We start from the raw sequence: 14,960 nt of genomic DNA, 5'->3' as shown, positions 1-14,960 counted from the left end.
TACCTTATATCCAATGATCTTAATTTTTATAGCTGTTCTTTTTGCAGCTACCAATGAGACAAATATGAGGTTTCTCTTTGAGCAGTCATGACTATTTTTTACTTTAGGAAGAATCTTACCAGTTCTTTCCCTTAGGGTTTCTTGTGTACTGCTAGAAGCTTTTTTTATTTTACTTATAAGAAAAAAATTGATTAACAATCATTTATATCAGTTTTCAGTTTTGTGGTATTACAATGCTGATAAAACGGTTGATTTTTTTATAGTATTTTAGCTAATTTCCTGTGGCTAATTTTATTTAAATTTTGAATTTAGTAAAACTTTCTAATGTATTATTTGTCACAAATTTTTCTGACAAAATATTTTACTAACTCATCTTGTTGATTATTTAAAAAAACAAATCTCATCTATTAGCGTCTGGTGGAGAATGAGGAGCCCCCTGGAGGGAGGTATGGGGGCGTTGAAGAGCGTCCATCTAACAACACTGTTGAGGTGTCCACAATGTCTTGTCCAGATGACGAGAAGACCAAGAGGAGACCATGGATGTCCATTGTCTATGTCATCATGAAGCAGAGTTATGTCCTGTCTCTCATAGCCATGATGGTAGGTCTTGAAATGGTTTGATTTTCTTTATTTATGCCTGCATTAATTTTTTTTGTTACCTGATCTCCTCACATCTTGATATTCCTGCTGTGTACTAAATTTCTTCGTTGTACTTCTTCTTATTATTAATTGGTACTTATCGTTACTTGCACAGGTCTGGAGCATCACATACCACTCATGGCTGACATTTGCTTTCCTGCTCACTGCCTGTCTGCTATGGATGATGCCCAACTCAAGAACATGGTGCCTACGAGCTTCCCCATTGATCCTCCTCTACGCTGAGCTCTTGCTGTTAGCGCAGTACATCTTTGGTATGGATCTGAACGATGAGCTGCCCAAAAACGCAGGCGCCTACAAACTGGATGAGATCGGCCTTAAGAGATTTGTGGATCCTAGCATTAACATCGCATTACAAGTTAGCAATTCTTACTATCTCTCTAGAATTTCTGCAAATTTATTAATTTTTCAGTTACATATTTTCAACAAAAACAGTTATCAGAAAAAGTATGTTTCAAATGCTGCTGATCTTGAAAGAAAATTTAATCTGGGCCTGGTTTCTTTACCATTAATCTCTCATGCATAGTCTATAATTAATCTACTGGTATTTTATTATCAGCTTTTTTTAAAGCTGTAGTATGTGTTAGCAACCTCCTCTGCCATTTCCCACTGCTTTCAATTTAATTTTGGAACCTCAAATAAATTTTGAAATCTTTTCATAATGTGACTATTTGTTAGTAGGCTAACAGCAACATTTGCTGATTCCTAAACTTTCATGAGTACCTGTTTGATGCTACTTGGATCAGGGAAAAATAAAAATGATTTCACTGGCAATCTCAAATAGCAGTTGTTCATGCCTTGACATATGCTATAAGCCACTGACTTCTAAGCTTGTGTCACTGTCAAGTAGGATTGCAAATAGTTTTATTGCATTCTGAATTTGTTTAAAGTTGGAAAAAATTATTTTAATTTTGAAATTAGGCTATCTTTAAAAAAAATTAAATTAAAAATTATTATTTCTATGCTGTCTGTTCTTAGAATAAAATAAAACCTCTTTTATTAATATATTGGCTATATCAAGTCCTTAATTAGTATGATAACAGAGCCAGAGTGCTTTATTACAATACACTCCAAAAAGCTTTTTCAGTCTGTTCTGAGAAATTGCCTGATTTTTTTCCCACTATCTGATCACATCTCTGTATCTGACCCTTAGGTAGTGTATTTTTGTAAATTGTATTTTTTTTATTATGCAGTGACTTTTCTTATTTTAAAACTTTAACATGAACGTGTCTTGACCTTGTTCTTATCTTGACCAGTGTCTGTACACAATGTTCCTTGTGTTGGCCTTGAGGCAGTACTTCAGTGAACAGAGGCGGAACTCTGAGGAAATACCTCCCGGCATTCTTCTTGAAATTGCCTCCAAACGTCATTCCATCTTTGAAACTTTTAGTAAGTAAAAAAAACTTTTCTTTATTTTAAGTTCAGTTTACTAGAATAATCAGCTCTTTTATTTAAAAATGAATATATTTCAAATTCTTACTGACAAATCTTTGTAAAATGTTCTAGTTCCAGGTATTTTATTCATGGTGAAAACAATTTGTTTTTAATTACTACCTCTCTATTTTTATAAATACAATAAAAGACCATTTTAAAAGCTGATTAAAATGCTATCATTTTACTGGGTATTGTCCTATACAGAACATACTGAGTTAAGATGTTGAATAGATCCTAGAATCGTTGACTTTGTTGAAAAATATCCAGCCACAAACATACTGATACAATACATTAAACATGCCCAGAGCTGATGTTAAAGTGCCTAGCCTACATGTATTTTCTGTAGTAATACTGCTATATCATAGATTAAACTTTTAAGACAAAGAATGAGTAAGGTTAATGTTATTTATTCTTTTACCACAGAGTATCCAAACTTTAAAAAAAATTTAAAATGTTGCAGTTTTAAAAGATAACCTGATATTTTATGTTATTTATATTTTAAAAATGTGTAACATGTGTTAATCTCATTTACTGGTGTTTCAAAAAAATATACATTAATGGTTAAAAAAATGAATCAAACATTCAAAAACATACACATCAACCAACTTTTTCTAGTTGATTAAGTCTACATTTAAGTCTGCGTTTTCTATTTCTTGCTGTTTCTCTTTTTAAAATGATTTTAAATTGTTATATTTGTCCTTACTTAAACCATTGATTGGATATTCCATTGGTGTTAGGTCATTTGATCTACATTAAAAATCACAAATTTGAGCTAATGTTGTGCAGCTTTTCCTGATTATTTGGAAAAAAAAGTTATTTGGAGTGCATGAAAAAATAAAATTTAAACAAAAAGATTTGGGCTTGTAATAATTTTAATACTGAATACAAAAAACTCAGTTTACAAAATGTGACATCCTTTTCAATTCTAAGTTTATTTCTTATTTAAATATTTGTTATCTTTTTATTTTTTGCTATTCAATGTGTAGAATTTAAAGGTAAAGTTTTATAGCTAAGGGAAAATATTTTCTCCTGTTTTATCCCATACTTACTCCTGAATGGGGATAACAAGAGCCTGCTGGTTTAATTAACCACACATTTCCCTAACACTTCTCACATTTCAGTCAATAAATAATTCTTACACATTTTAACATTATTTGTCTTATGCAGTAGTATTCCAATCCATATACATTAAAAAATAAATAATTGCAAACCTTAAAATATTTTTTAAAGATAAAAATTATTTCAATTTGTGGTAATTTATGTTGATCGCCTCCCTGTATATTAAAACCGTGGTTCTTGTGAAGTTGAAACATTTTAGTCTACATTTGAAGAATATTTAAAACTGATAAAAATAAAATGAATACATTGTAATGTATTTTTAAAATATGCATGTGAAAATGTTACAAGGGAAACATTTATGTATGACATCGGGTGTGTGAATTAATCAAACTTTTTGTTGGTACTTTCTAAAAATCAAACTATCTTTGTGGGAACTTTTTTTTATCCACTGGCCATAAAACTCCTGGTTATCTTACTTTGAATACAGTTTTGTAACTGATAACTGCCAATCATTCAGCTGTTTACTTTAAATTGATGAACACATACATTGCCTTCTGTTACATCTCCAATAACTCTTTGATTAAATTAATGACTAACCCATGCATCTACAATTTAATATTTGACACAGAATTTGAGCATTTCTCTGGAATGGCTTTAAGAAAAGCATGAATAATGCTTTTATTGTTTGTAATATTGGTTTGTTTCTCTAAAATGTTATACTATTTCTATTGTTAATGATAGTAATTTGTTGGCTCTTTTTAAAAATTGTTAGTGACTGCATGAAAGCAATGCCAATGCTGTTACATTAACTTTGTTGTTTTATCCTTACAAATCTTAAAAATAAATATTTTAATGTAACTGCCATATGTTTAAAAAATGTATATTGGTACTAGAATATCCCAAAAGAGAATGAATATGAATTAAACGATTGAACAGAAGTTTTCAGCTGTGAAATGAGCATTGGCAATGTTGTTCCTATTGATGTTGTGAGTTTGCATAGCATACTAATACATTTACAGATTAATCCTGATCCAAACCCTCCTGAGCTGTAGGTTAGAACTATGTTTAGCATTGTCTTACTCTGTGTGCTATTTTTCTTAAAAACGTCCTCAGTATCTCTGGATTTACAAGAGCGCATGTACGACAGCAAGACTATGGTGTTTATAGGTAGGAAGGCTCTGCATACGCCGCTGAAAATATTTTTTTTTTGTTTGATAGTTTTCAGTTTTTATTACACCCTGTCCGCTGTGAAGAATTAATAATTCCATACCGTTTTGTTTTGGGCAATGTTTGAATTGTTGATAGACAAAGTTTGTTTATGAACAAGTTTTGTTTACAATCAAATTTTGTTTACCTTTTTTTTTTACCTTTTGTTTTATCCCCCTTATTAATTTTTTCCAAAGTTTTAAGAATTAAAATCCCTGTAAAACCAATAACATTACTGACATAAGGCAGTATCCACAAATGTATGGAATTTATTATGTAATTCTGTATTTAAAGTAAGGCTTTTTATAGTTAAAAAAACACTTCTTCACCAAAAGCTTTGTCAGAGGTATTAGAACCAACAACAAAAATAGAGTTGCTTGTAGTATTTATAATTTGTCGTGAGTCACATTAGGAATTTTTGTTTTGCCTTCACCTTGCCATTCAAATCTCAATCAGCCAAGGCTTCTTGCAGCTCAACAACAACAAACTGTTTTATTTGTTCTTCTTCAAATGTGGTTAGTTGGTGTAAACTTAACTTAATGTCCTTGTGTTGTGTCCCTTCCTTTGGTTTACCATATCTTTCACCTCCCTTCAAGTTTTCCATTCAGCTGTTGATTTAAGTTTCCCATCACCTTAGTCTATTAAAAATAAAGCTTGGGGTATTTGTTGTAGTAAAAGTAGTGTGCATCGCTATCCAATTCGTTGTTAAATGCTTTTGTTAGTTTATTCTAGTGCTTGTACTAATAAATACTTACATTTTAAATATATCTTTTGATATATATATATATATATATATATATATATATATATATATATATATATATATATATAAATGTATGTATATATGATAAGTATATTTTTCTGCATGCAGTAGATATCTAGTTTTTTGACTAAATAAAACTTCTGGATTTTTTCCCGGTTTGAGCCATGCGCATTTAAAACAATAGTAACTGCTGCAGATCTTCTGAAAAATATAAATTTGATTAAAAAGTCTAAAAATAAATAGCGATTTAAGTGAAATTAATTTATTTTTCAATTTAACTTTTAAAAGTTCTGTAGTTGCTTCCCTTTCACTTGGCTGAATGACTTAGCATGGGGTCAATACCATGTAAGGCTCAGAGTCTGATGTTTCACAGTCTTTGTCACCTCTTGTGGGTGGTCAACCCTCTACTTACTCACCTCCTGTGGGTGGTCAACCCTCTACTTACTCACCTTCAAGCAAACACCATCATCACATCATTTTTTAAAACTATTATAATTTTTGAAATTTTATCATAAGATAACCAAACAAATCATTTTTGTTTACTGTTTTTATTTTATTGGCTCTTTGTGCTAATTAAGCTGTTTGCCAGTTATTAATTGATTGCAAATAAGTGTGGAGTGTGGATGCTTTTAAAGTTAATCATGTTCATATAAGAAAGCTTTGATATTTTTAGGCCAAAACCATTTTAAAATAGCTGAAGACAATACTCCTCACACTTTTGCATGCTCTCTTCTTTCTTACTTAAAAACTTCAAAAAGCTTATTACCTCCCTGCAATGTTGGGTTTGTTTTTAATTAAATGTTAAAAGTAATTTCATCCAACAGTTTGATAATTTGTACTAATAGTCAGACTTAAATTTTTAAAAGAAAATAATTGTTTTTGATGTTTTGATAAGCTAAAATATGTATTTGCATGCTACTTATTGTAAGCTTTAAACTAACTTATAAATTTCTACATAAGTATTTATGTCAGCTGTTCACCACAGTCATCAACACTATGTTGTGGTAGTACATGCTCCAGTGGTCCAGTTGTATACTAATTGATGCAGGCTCCTCATGTCCCAATACTTGCTAACTGTTTGCCTTGGCTGTACAGGGAACTTCCTGTGGGTGCTTTTCTGCAAGTACTGGATCATCTTCTGCTCCATCATGATGGCCATCATCTCCCTGCAGGACGTGGTCATCTACAGAATCATCTACATGTTCTTGTTCCTCTTCTTTGTGCTGCTCTTCCAGGTTAGTTTACACCAGACCACTTGTTTTTACTGTACAAGTTATTGTACTAGTACTCAGATGTTATCAGTGATATTTAATTCTGGAACTCTAGTAGTGCTTTAGAAGTTATTGTACAAGAACTTGGGTAATAAAACTAGCACTTAAGAAATCAGTATGTTATTACTTTAGAAGTACTACTCTGGTTATTAGTATATCTAAAGTTCTACAACTAGAACTTTAAAAGTAATAACACTGATACTTAAGAAATCCCAGCACAAGTACTGTATTTTCTGACATAAGCTGACTTTTTAACCCATGAGAATCTTGTCATGTACTTAAGTATACACCAACTCTTTATTTTAAAGTATATTTATTGTCTCAATTAAAATGTGGGCTTTCCTTTATCTTCATTTGCCTACTGCCTCAGAATAGTAACAGTTTTAAATTTTCTGTCATAAACTTTCCTCCCATTGTATTTTTTAACATTTTTTATTTCAGTATAACTATAAGGTCTGGCGGACAGCAAATTACATGTTTTGGTGGATTGTGGTAATCTACTCCATGTTGGTGCTGATCCTGATCTACACGTACCAGTTTGAACAGTTCAAAAACTACTGGGTCAGTCTGACAGGCTTTGATGAAGAGCTGTAAGTCACTTGATGTCTCCTGCTGCTGTCTTGGCTGTTTGTGTCATTTGTCTCTTGTCTCAGCTGTTTAGTCTTAACGAGCCGGCCCGCGGCGTAACATACGCCGCTATTTAGTTGTTTCTAATTTTCAATAATTCATAATTTGTGAATTCGACAGTACCAACGCTGACACTGAAAATATTTCTTTAAAACACTATAAGTAGCTCGTTAAGGACCATAACCCCCCCCCCCTTCCTTCCCCCCCCCCCCCCCCCCTACGTTTAAAATCGTTGGCTCTGCTTGTAAACATTTAGAGTGAACACAGCTCACTAAAACCACGTAGGGGTGGGGAGGTAGGGAGAGCGTTTGCAGCTTGTTTTCTAACGGCTCGAAGAGGATAATTATATATATAGATGATAGAGATGATGCTGTCCACTCAGATGAATTTCATTGATTATTTACAATGGGAAAAAGATTTAAACAAATTGCTTCACGTAAATTGATTCCTTTACAATTTGTTTAAGAAAATTAAATTGCCTTTTATTTTTTTAAAGTGTGACTGTTTATTGATGTTTCAAATTTTACATAACCAATCTTTTAAGGATTATTTTTGTTTCAGTCCTAGTTAATTTTTTTATTATACAAAAATAAAAACCAGACAAACTAAAATACAATTTAACATAATCTTCATCAGTTCTTAATACCTCTATAAATGTCTTTTTCTTTTAGACATTTGAATGTAAACTCTGACATTCCTACACACACAAAGTTTTAATTACAATAAATATAATTAGCTCTTATGCTAATGAAGTACTTTGTGGTGGCTGTCTGACCTGACCTTTTTTCTAGTTTTTTTTCCTGATTCTCTGCTTAAAAAACTCCAGTTAGCAATTCATATTTTTTATATTGATTTGTTGAACCTTTTACAAAATATCTAGTGAGATATTTTTAAATGCTGAATTTGAGTTTATTTTATTCTTGAAGGCTTTAAAAAAAAAATGATGTTTAAATGTTTAGGCTGAAAGACATCGGCCTGGAGAGGTACGACACGACCGGCCTGTTTGTGAAGCTGCTGACCCCAACAAGTTTCCTGGTCTTTGTCATCCTGCAGCTCAGATACTTCCATCACCCCTTCCTTAAGCTCAGTGCTTTAGACAGATACATGTAAGCTCTTATATAAGTCACCCCTTCCTTAAAAGCTCAGTGCTTTAGACAGATACATGTAAGCTCTTACATACGCTCAGATACTTCCACCACCCCTTCCTTAAGCTCAGTGCTTGAGACAGATACATGTAAGCTCTTATATAAGTCACCCCTTCCTTAAAAGCTCAGTGCTTTAGACAGATACATGTAAGCTCTTATATAAGTCACCCCTTCCTTAAAAGCTCAGTGCTTTAGACAGATACATGTAAGCTCTTATATAAGTCACCCCTTCCTTAAAAGCTCAGTGCTTTAGACAGATACATGTAAGCTCTTACATAAGCTCAGATACTTCCACCACCCCTTCCTTAAGCTCAGTGCTTTAGACAGATACATGCAAGCTCTTACATAAGCTCAGATACCTGTAAGCTCATTAGCACACATACAAAAACTCAGTGTTTTAGACAGCTGCATGTTAGCTATTTTACAAGCTCAGGGATATAAACAGATATACGTAAGCTCTTACTTTAGCTTAGGGGTTTTAGACAGTTGAATGTAAATCCAACATACCTACACATGCAAGGTTATTAATTACAATAAATGTAATTAGCCCATATGCTAATGAAGTCACCTGTGATGGCAGTCTGACCTTTGTACCCTCTATAGACAAACACCAGAAGATGTGAACCTCAACCAAACAGATGACGAGAGGCTGGCCCAGAACATGACAGAAGATGAGGATGAGAACAATTCAGCAGCACAAACCTCCAGCAAAAGTTTGTTCCACAACTTTTTTCTTTCTGATTTTTTGAAATAGTTCAGAAATATAACAATGACTACCTAATGTGAGCATGGTTCACAAAGAAATATAAGCATGACATTCTAATATTAATGTTAAAAATGCAATAATGACTATCAATTTTCTCACAATTTTTTTGAAAGGATGACTATCTAAAAAAAAATATTTTTAAATGTAAATGTATGGCTACCTAAAAAAAAAGTATTTTTTAATGTATGACTACCTGAAAAACTTATTTATAAAAGTATAACTACTTGAACAACTTTGTTACAGGACACAGTACCAGGAACTGGTTGAAGAGGCACATCTTGAGAGGCTTGGAACAGTGGAACAGATTCACACTAAAGCTGTGGAGACTTGGAGAGATTCACTTCTTCAAGCTCATCTGTCTGATTATCATTGTTGTTGCAGCTAATGAGGTAGGGGAGAGAAATGTTTACAGTTGCATTTCTAGGGAAGAAAATTTTGTGAACTTATGTTTTGTATAATATATATATATATAGGAAAGGAAATAATATTTTTATAACTCAATAGGTATACTCTAAATTTGAACTGATATCTTTCTGCCAGGTTTCTGCCTTGACTGCCGTGTATGTGCTGATCCTGTCCATCCTCCTGCCCATCCCAAAAGCCCATTTGTTCTTGTCCCATCTAACCCAGTTCTGGACGGTTGTCATCATCCTAGCCAAGATGATTTACCAGCTCAATTTGGTTGAGACCAAGTATTGGAAGACCAACTGTACTGTAAGTACTATACCTTCACACACCATTAAGTATGGCACTACACCTTCACACACCTATAAGTATGGCATTACACCTTCACACACCATTAAGTATGGCACTACACCTTCACACACCAGTAAGTATGGCACTACACCTTCACACACCATTAATTATGGCACTACACCTTCACACACCATTAAGTATGGCACTACACCTTCACACACCATTAAGTATGGCACTACACCTTCACACACCATTAAGTATGGCACTACACCTTCACACACCATTAATTATGGCACTACACCTTCACACACCATTAAGTATGGCACTGCACCTTCACACACCATTAAGTATGGCACTACACCTTCACACACCATTAAGTATGGCACTACACCTTCACACACCATTAAGTATGGCACTACACCTTCACACACCATTAAGTATGGCACTACACCTTCACACACCATTAAGTATGGCACTACACCTTCACACACCATTAAGTATGGCACTACACCTTCACACACCATTAAGTATGGCACTACACCTTCACACACCATTAAGTATGGCACTACACCTTAACACACCATTAAATATGGCACTACACCTTCACACACCTTTAAATATGGCACTACACCTTTACACACCATTAAGTATGGCACTACACCTTCACACACCATTAAGTATGGCACTACACTTTCACATGCCTATAAGAATGGCTCCTACATCTATAATTTTGGCCCCCACACCTTCACACAACTGCAAGCACTTTCCCCTTCTCAAAATATAGTATTTTATTATCAAATATGTTGCACTGTAGTGTTAATTTAAGAAAGATCTTGTCTGTTCCAATTATTTTACTGTAAAACCCATATCTGTAAAGCAACTATGCTCATTAAGGCACATCTAAAGAGGCTATCTTGCAAATATGTCCCCACTTTTTCATTCGTATTTTTAATGGGGTTATTTAAGACAACTGCAGTCCTAAAATATCTGCCATTTGTGTATTTTGCCTGCAGTGATTCACCAATTTTAACCACACTTTCAGGAAATTTATGGTGTAAATGGCACAGTGAACTCAACAGTGGAAACAGATAATGCCTTGTGGTTTGGGCTGATGAAGATTGACAGTCAGGGAACCTCCCTCGCACATTATCTTCGTGTAAGTGTTTTAAAACTTTGATTTCACTTCCTTTTTATCATTGATATTTGAAAAAGTACATTTTGTAATTCATTTGTAATTATGTTCTAATTTTTGTTAAGTATACTAAACAATAAATAATTCATATTCAAAAACTTTTTTTTAAAGATTATACAGCAACTAATATTTGTTTACAGATCTTTTTTACATTTATTTTTCAGCTGTATCTCTTGATTATGGTTTTGATAGCATTTGAGAGCATCATTAGATACCATCAGAAGCAATATTTCAATCAAAGTAATATCACAAAGCCACAAACAGGCATCATCTTTGCTTCCATAACACGCAATGATGCGGACAAGGGCATTGTGAGGTGTACCATGTTCTTTGCCAATTACTTCTTTTATAAATTTGGACTGGAGGTTTGTGGATACATTTTTTTTAATGCTAATAATTTCACCTTTTGATAGGGAGGGAATAATTTTCATAGTAATTAGTTTAATATCATTAATAATCTATAAATTTATGTACTGTTACATCACATTTAATGTGAATGTTCCATGACAAATAGTACTGTTATATCATGTATAATGTTTATAATTTCAGTGCTGTTATATCATGACTGCCGTAACTGTTAGTATCAGAGTGGATGTTATTGCTGTACTCTACATCTTAGTTGTTGCCTGCTTTATTATGCAGTCGAGGCGTAACATAGCCAGAGTTTGGCCCATTTACAAACTCTTCCTGGCTGTGCTCCTAGCTGTCCAGTTTTTTGTGGTCCTCGGCTTTCCCTCTGGTTTATGCATTGGTAACTATAATATTGCAATACTGACATTGTCAGAAAAAAGCATTTATGCTTGTGAGAAAAAAATATTTATGCTTCTGAGAAAAATTTAATTTTGCCTTCTTTAGTTAGTTTCTGTTAACAGACTTGTAAAAAAACTATTTTTAAATAAAACTTTGGTATGTTTTTTAATTAATTCTTCAATTAGAAATAAAAATATTTTTTCTACAGATTACCCTTGGATAATGGACAATGCTGTTTCTAATAATTTGAAGCAGTGGCTATTTTTACCTGATTATGTGGCCTCTCCACATTCTTCTAAACTAGTTGGTTAGTAGTCCTTTGTTTGCTACTCTGTACATTTCTATTCTTCTACACTTGCATTTTTTTTGCTAAATGAATGAAGTCCCAGGTCATTTCATTCTACCTTTGTTCCCAGCACATCTGTAGCTAAGCTGATCTTGTTTTTCTTGTGTCCCCAGCTGACCTCCTGCAGCTTTTATTTGTCAGCCTCCAGTCCTTTGTGTTCCACCTAGAGGCAGACCATGAAAAAATGGAAGCTTTTGGAGGGGGAGATAATGCTGATATTGTGGAGGATGTGGAGGCCAATAAGCCAATTTTATGTGATGATTTTACCATTGACACAACGTAAGCTTTTAAACTATACACTACTTGAATGGTTATAAATTATTATACACAGGCCTTAACTTTATTTAAAGTTGTATTCATTTTTATTTATTTTTTTAATGAAACTTGCTTAATGTAATTTTTATTTTTTTATTTTATAAAACTTCAAGCAACAGAACTTAAGTCCTAATTTATCTGAATTTCATAAAATTAACATGTTTTAAATTATTATAACAGAAATCAATGTCCTAAGATTTTTTTTTTATCTAATATGATTTGAATTCTGACCTTCCACCACAGGAAAGGGATCAACCTGCTCAAGTACTTCATCTTTGAAAACATGTTCTGGGTTACAATGGCAGTTATTTTCATCACTGGGGCCACAAGGATAAACATCTTCTCCCTGTTCTATGTCATAGCTGTCTTCTGCTTCATGTGGTACGGCAAGGAGCTCTTCCTCAAGCCCATCAGGAAAATGCTTTTAATGTGAGTCACTTGTGGGATCAAACCTGACTCCTTTGTTTAAAGTTATCATATCAGACTAGTGACTTATTGTATCAAACCTGACTCCTTTGTTTAAAGTTATCATATCAGACTAATGTGATTGTTAGGAGTAATAATAGTAGTGACACAAAGCACAATAAATTTTGTTTTTAATAATATTTTTAAAATCTTAAAAGCCATGTTAAGTTAATAACTTTGCAATCAACAGGTGGAATTTCCTTATAATGTACTGCATCCTAGTATTGTTTCTAAAGACGACACTGCAGGTAGGATCATTCAGACTCTTGTTTACTTCCACGTAAATCAACTCTAGAATTAACATTAAAAATCTGTACAGAAATGATTCACAACTAAAAACTTTTAGCCACTAAGGATTTATTTTATCTTTTAAGTCATTGGTTTTACTTTCAAAAGGAAATTATTTTATTATCTTTTAAAACATTCAAAATTTTTATCCCCGCAGCTGATAGGGTGCGTGTATGTAGCACAGCTGATAGACAACCACCAGTGCTGGCTGGTTCAACTGTTTGGGGTCAACTGTCTGCTTGCTGGTGTCCAGACCCCAGGTAAGAGATGAGGATAAAACCTTCACTGATGACACTTGTATAAACCAGTTACATTTTTACACACTTTTTTCTTAACCAGGAACATATCGTTAAAAAATCTTGTCAACAGTTTCATTTAGACAAGTAATAATTTTTTCCTTATAATGTGCTTTGAATATTGTGATCATGCATTATTTTACAGTCCACCGCTGGTATTTTAAACACTTAAAGTTGAACGAGTTCTTTTTTCAGTGTCTACTGGAGTATGTGTGGTGGAGAAGGACGATGCCGGCCTAGCATGGGATGTGATCTGCCTGACATTTTTACTCTTCCAGCGCCGTGTCTACTCTTCTTACTACTTCAGGCATATAGTCACATCTCTTAGAGCACAGAACAATTTAGTCTCTCGGTGAGGCTTTTTATTTGATCTCTCTTACTTTGTTAAGATGTGGAAATACATCAATGTATGAAAGTTAAAGCTACATCTCTATATAATATGTTGTGGTGGACTGGCCCTGCGGTCTACCAGGTAAAATCCCAGTAGGCCCCAGGGAAAAATCCCAGTAGGCCTCCAGGTAAAACACCCCAGTAGGCCCCCAGGTAAAACACCCCAGTAGGCCCCCAGGTAAAACACCCCAGTAGGCCCCTAGGTAAAAACCCCAGTGGGCCCCCAGGTAAAACACCCCAGTGGACCCCTTAGAATGGTGCTGTACTTGGCCTATTAGTGCTTTCATTTTTTTTAAATAATTATTTTTATCACGGGAATTTCCATTTGAGTATGATCATCAGGCTCTGATGGGGAAAAAAATGCACAATAAAAATTTCAAACTAAGGTTGGGAGCCCCTTTAAAAATTTTCCTGGCCTCTTGAACATATCCCTGTGTTGTGATAAATCAATGTGCATGTATCAAGGTGTGGAACGTTAAGCTCATGTTGAATGTCCCACCAGGGGAGCTGAGCTGATCAACAGGATCATGATCAGGGAGGTGAACAAACAGAATGAACAGGAGAAGGAGATCCTGGTCAACATCAAGAAACAGATGAAAGCTTTGAAGAAAAAACAAGCCAAGCTGAAGAAAGACTACAAGGAACCAGAGGAACACTTTCAGGGTAAAAGTCATGGGTGTTCTTTAGTCATGGGTTTTCTTTAGTCATGGGTTTTCTTTAGTCATGGATGTTCTTTAGTCATGGATGTTCTTTAGTCATGGCTGTTCTTTAGCCATGGATGTTCTTTAGTCATGGATGTTCTTTAGTCATGAATGTTCTTTAGTCATGAATGTTCTTTAGTCATGAGTGTTTTTTAGTCATGAGTGTTCTTAAGTCATGCCTGTTTTTCTAGTCTTGGTTGTTCTTATGTCTTGACTGTTCTCTTTAGTCATGAATGTTCTTTATTCATGGTTGTTCTTCAGTCATGCACTTAAAGAATGTTTTAACTGTTCATTAAAAATGTATTAAGTAAATTAGTATACACAAGCCAACTGCGGCGTAGCAAACACTGCTATTTAGTTGTTTTATTTTCTACTTTTCAGTCATTTATAATTTAGTTTAAAAATTAAATTATCTGCCCCAAATATTGTGAACTACAGCTGAGCAGACTGGTGGGGGTGATAGCGATAGGTTTGTTGCGCATGCCTGCAGAGCAAGGGAGGGGCAGGAGGAGGGTTAGATAGTCAGCTTGCAAAAAAGGATAATCGCTTAACCATAAAAAAAACAGTTTTCTTAAACAAATGAATGCATATGG

At 33.9% G+C, this 14,960-nt stretch overlaps 1 protein-coding gene across 8 annotated transcripts in view; it reads left to right on the top strand.

Moving 5' to 3' along the window:
* The window catches only part of LOC131956039 (piezo-type mechanosensitive ion channel component 2), a 69,707-nt gene that overhangs the window by 39,882 nt on the left and 14,865 nt on the right, over positions 1-14,960 (top strand). For 7 of the 8 annotated variants that reach the window (XM_059320392.1, XM_059320391.1, XM_059320390.1 and 4 more), the window contains 20 exons: positions 412-600; positions 755-1,015; positions 1,914-2,046; positions 4,264-4,317; positions 6,215-6,354; positions 6,832-6,980; positions 7,977-8,123; positions 8,766-8,875; positions 9,172-9,317; positions 9,469-9,642; positions 10,667-10,780; positions 10,981-11,181; positions 11,366-11,567; positions 11,775-11,873; positions 12,026-12,191; positions 12,471-12,656; positions 12,883-12,940; positions 13,138-13,240; positions 13,472-13,628; positions 14,169-14,329. In XM_059320392.1, coding sequence (XP_059176375.1) covers positions 412-600; positions 755-1,015; positions 1,914-2,046; positions 4,264-4,317; positions 6,215-6,354; positions 6,832-6,980; positions 7,977-8,123; positions 8,766-8,875; positions 9,172-9,317; positions 9,469-9,642; positions 10,667-10,780; positions 10,981-11,181; positions 11,366-11,567; positions 11,775-11,873; positions 12,026-12,191; positions 12,471-12,656; positions 12,883-12,940; positions 13,138-13,240; positions 13,472-13,628; positions 14,169-14,329 — 2,950 coding nt within the window. The remainder of the gene's footprint in view (positions 1-411; positions 601-754; positions 1,016-1,913; positions 2,047-4,263; positions 4,318-6,214; positions 6,355-6,831; positions 6,981-7,976; positions 8,124-8,765; positions 8,876-9,171; positions 9,318-9,468; positions 9,643-10,666; positions 10,781-10,980; positions 11,182-11,365; positions 11,568-11,774; positions 11,874-12,025; positions 12,192-12,470; positions 12,657-12,882; positions 12,941-13,137; positions 13,241-13,471; positions 13,629-14,168; positions 14,330-14,960) is intronic. The other variant, XM_059320389.1, reaches the window with a different exon arrangement.

The sequence above is a fragment of the Physella acuta genome, unplaced genomic scaffold (genome assembly GCF_028476545.2).
Source record: "Physella acuta isolate Inbredline_101_S28 unplaced genomic scaffold, ASM2847654v3 ptg001125l, whole genome shotgun sequence".
In the NCBI taxonomy this organism is placed as follows: domain Eukaryota; kingdom Metazoa; phylum Mollusca; class Gastropoda; family Physidae; genus Physella; species Physella acuta.
This window is presented reverse-complemented; position numbering and strand designations above follow the sequence as displayed.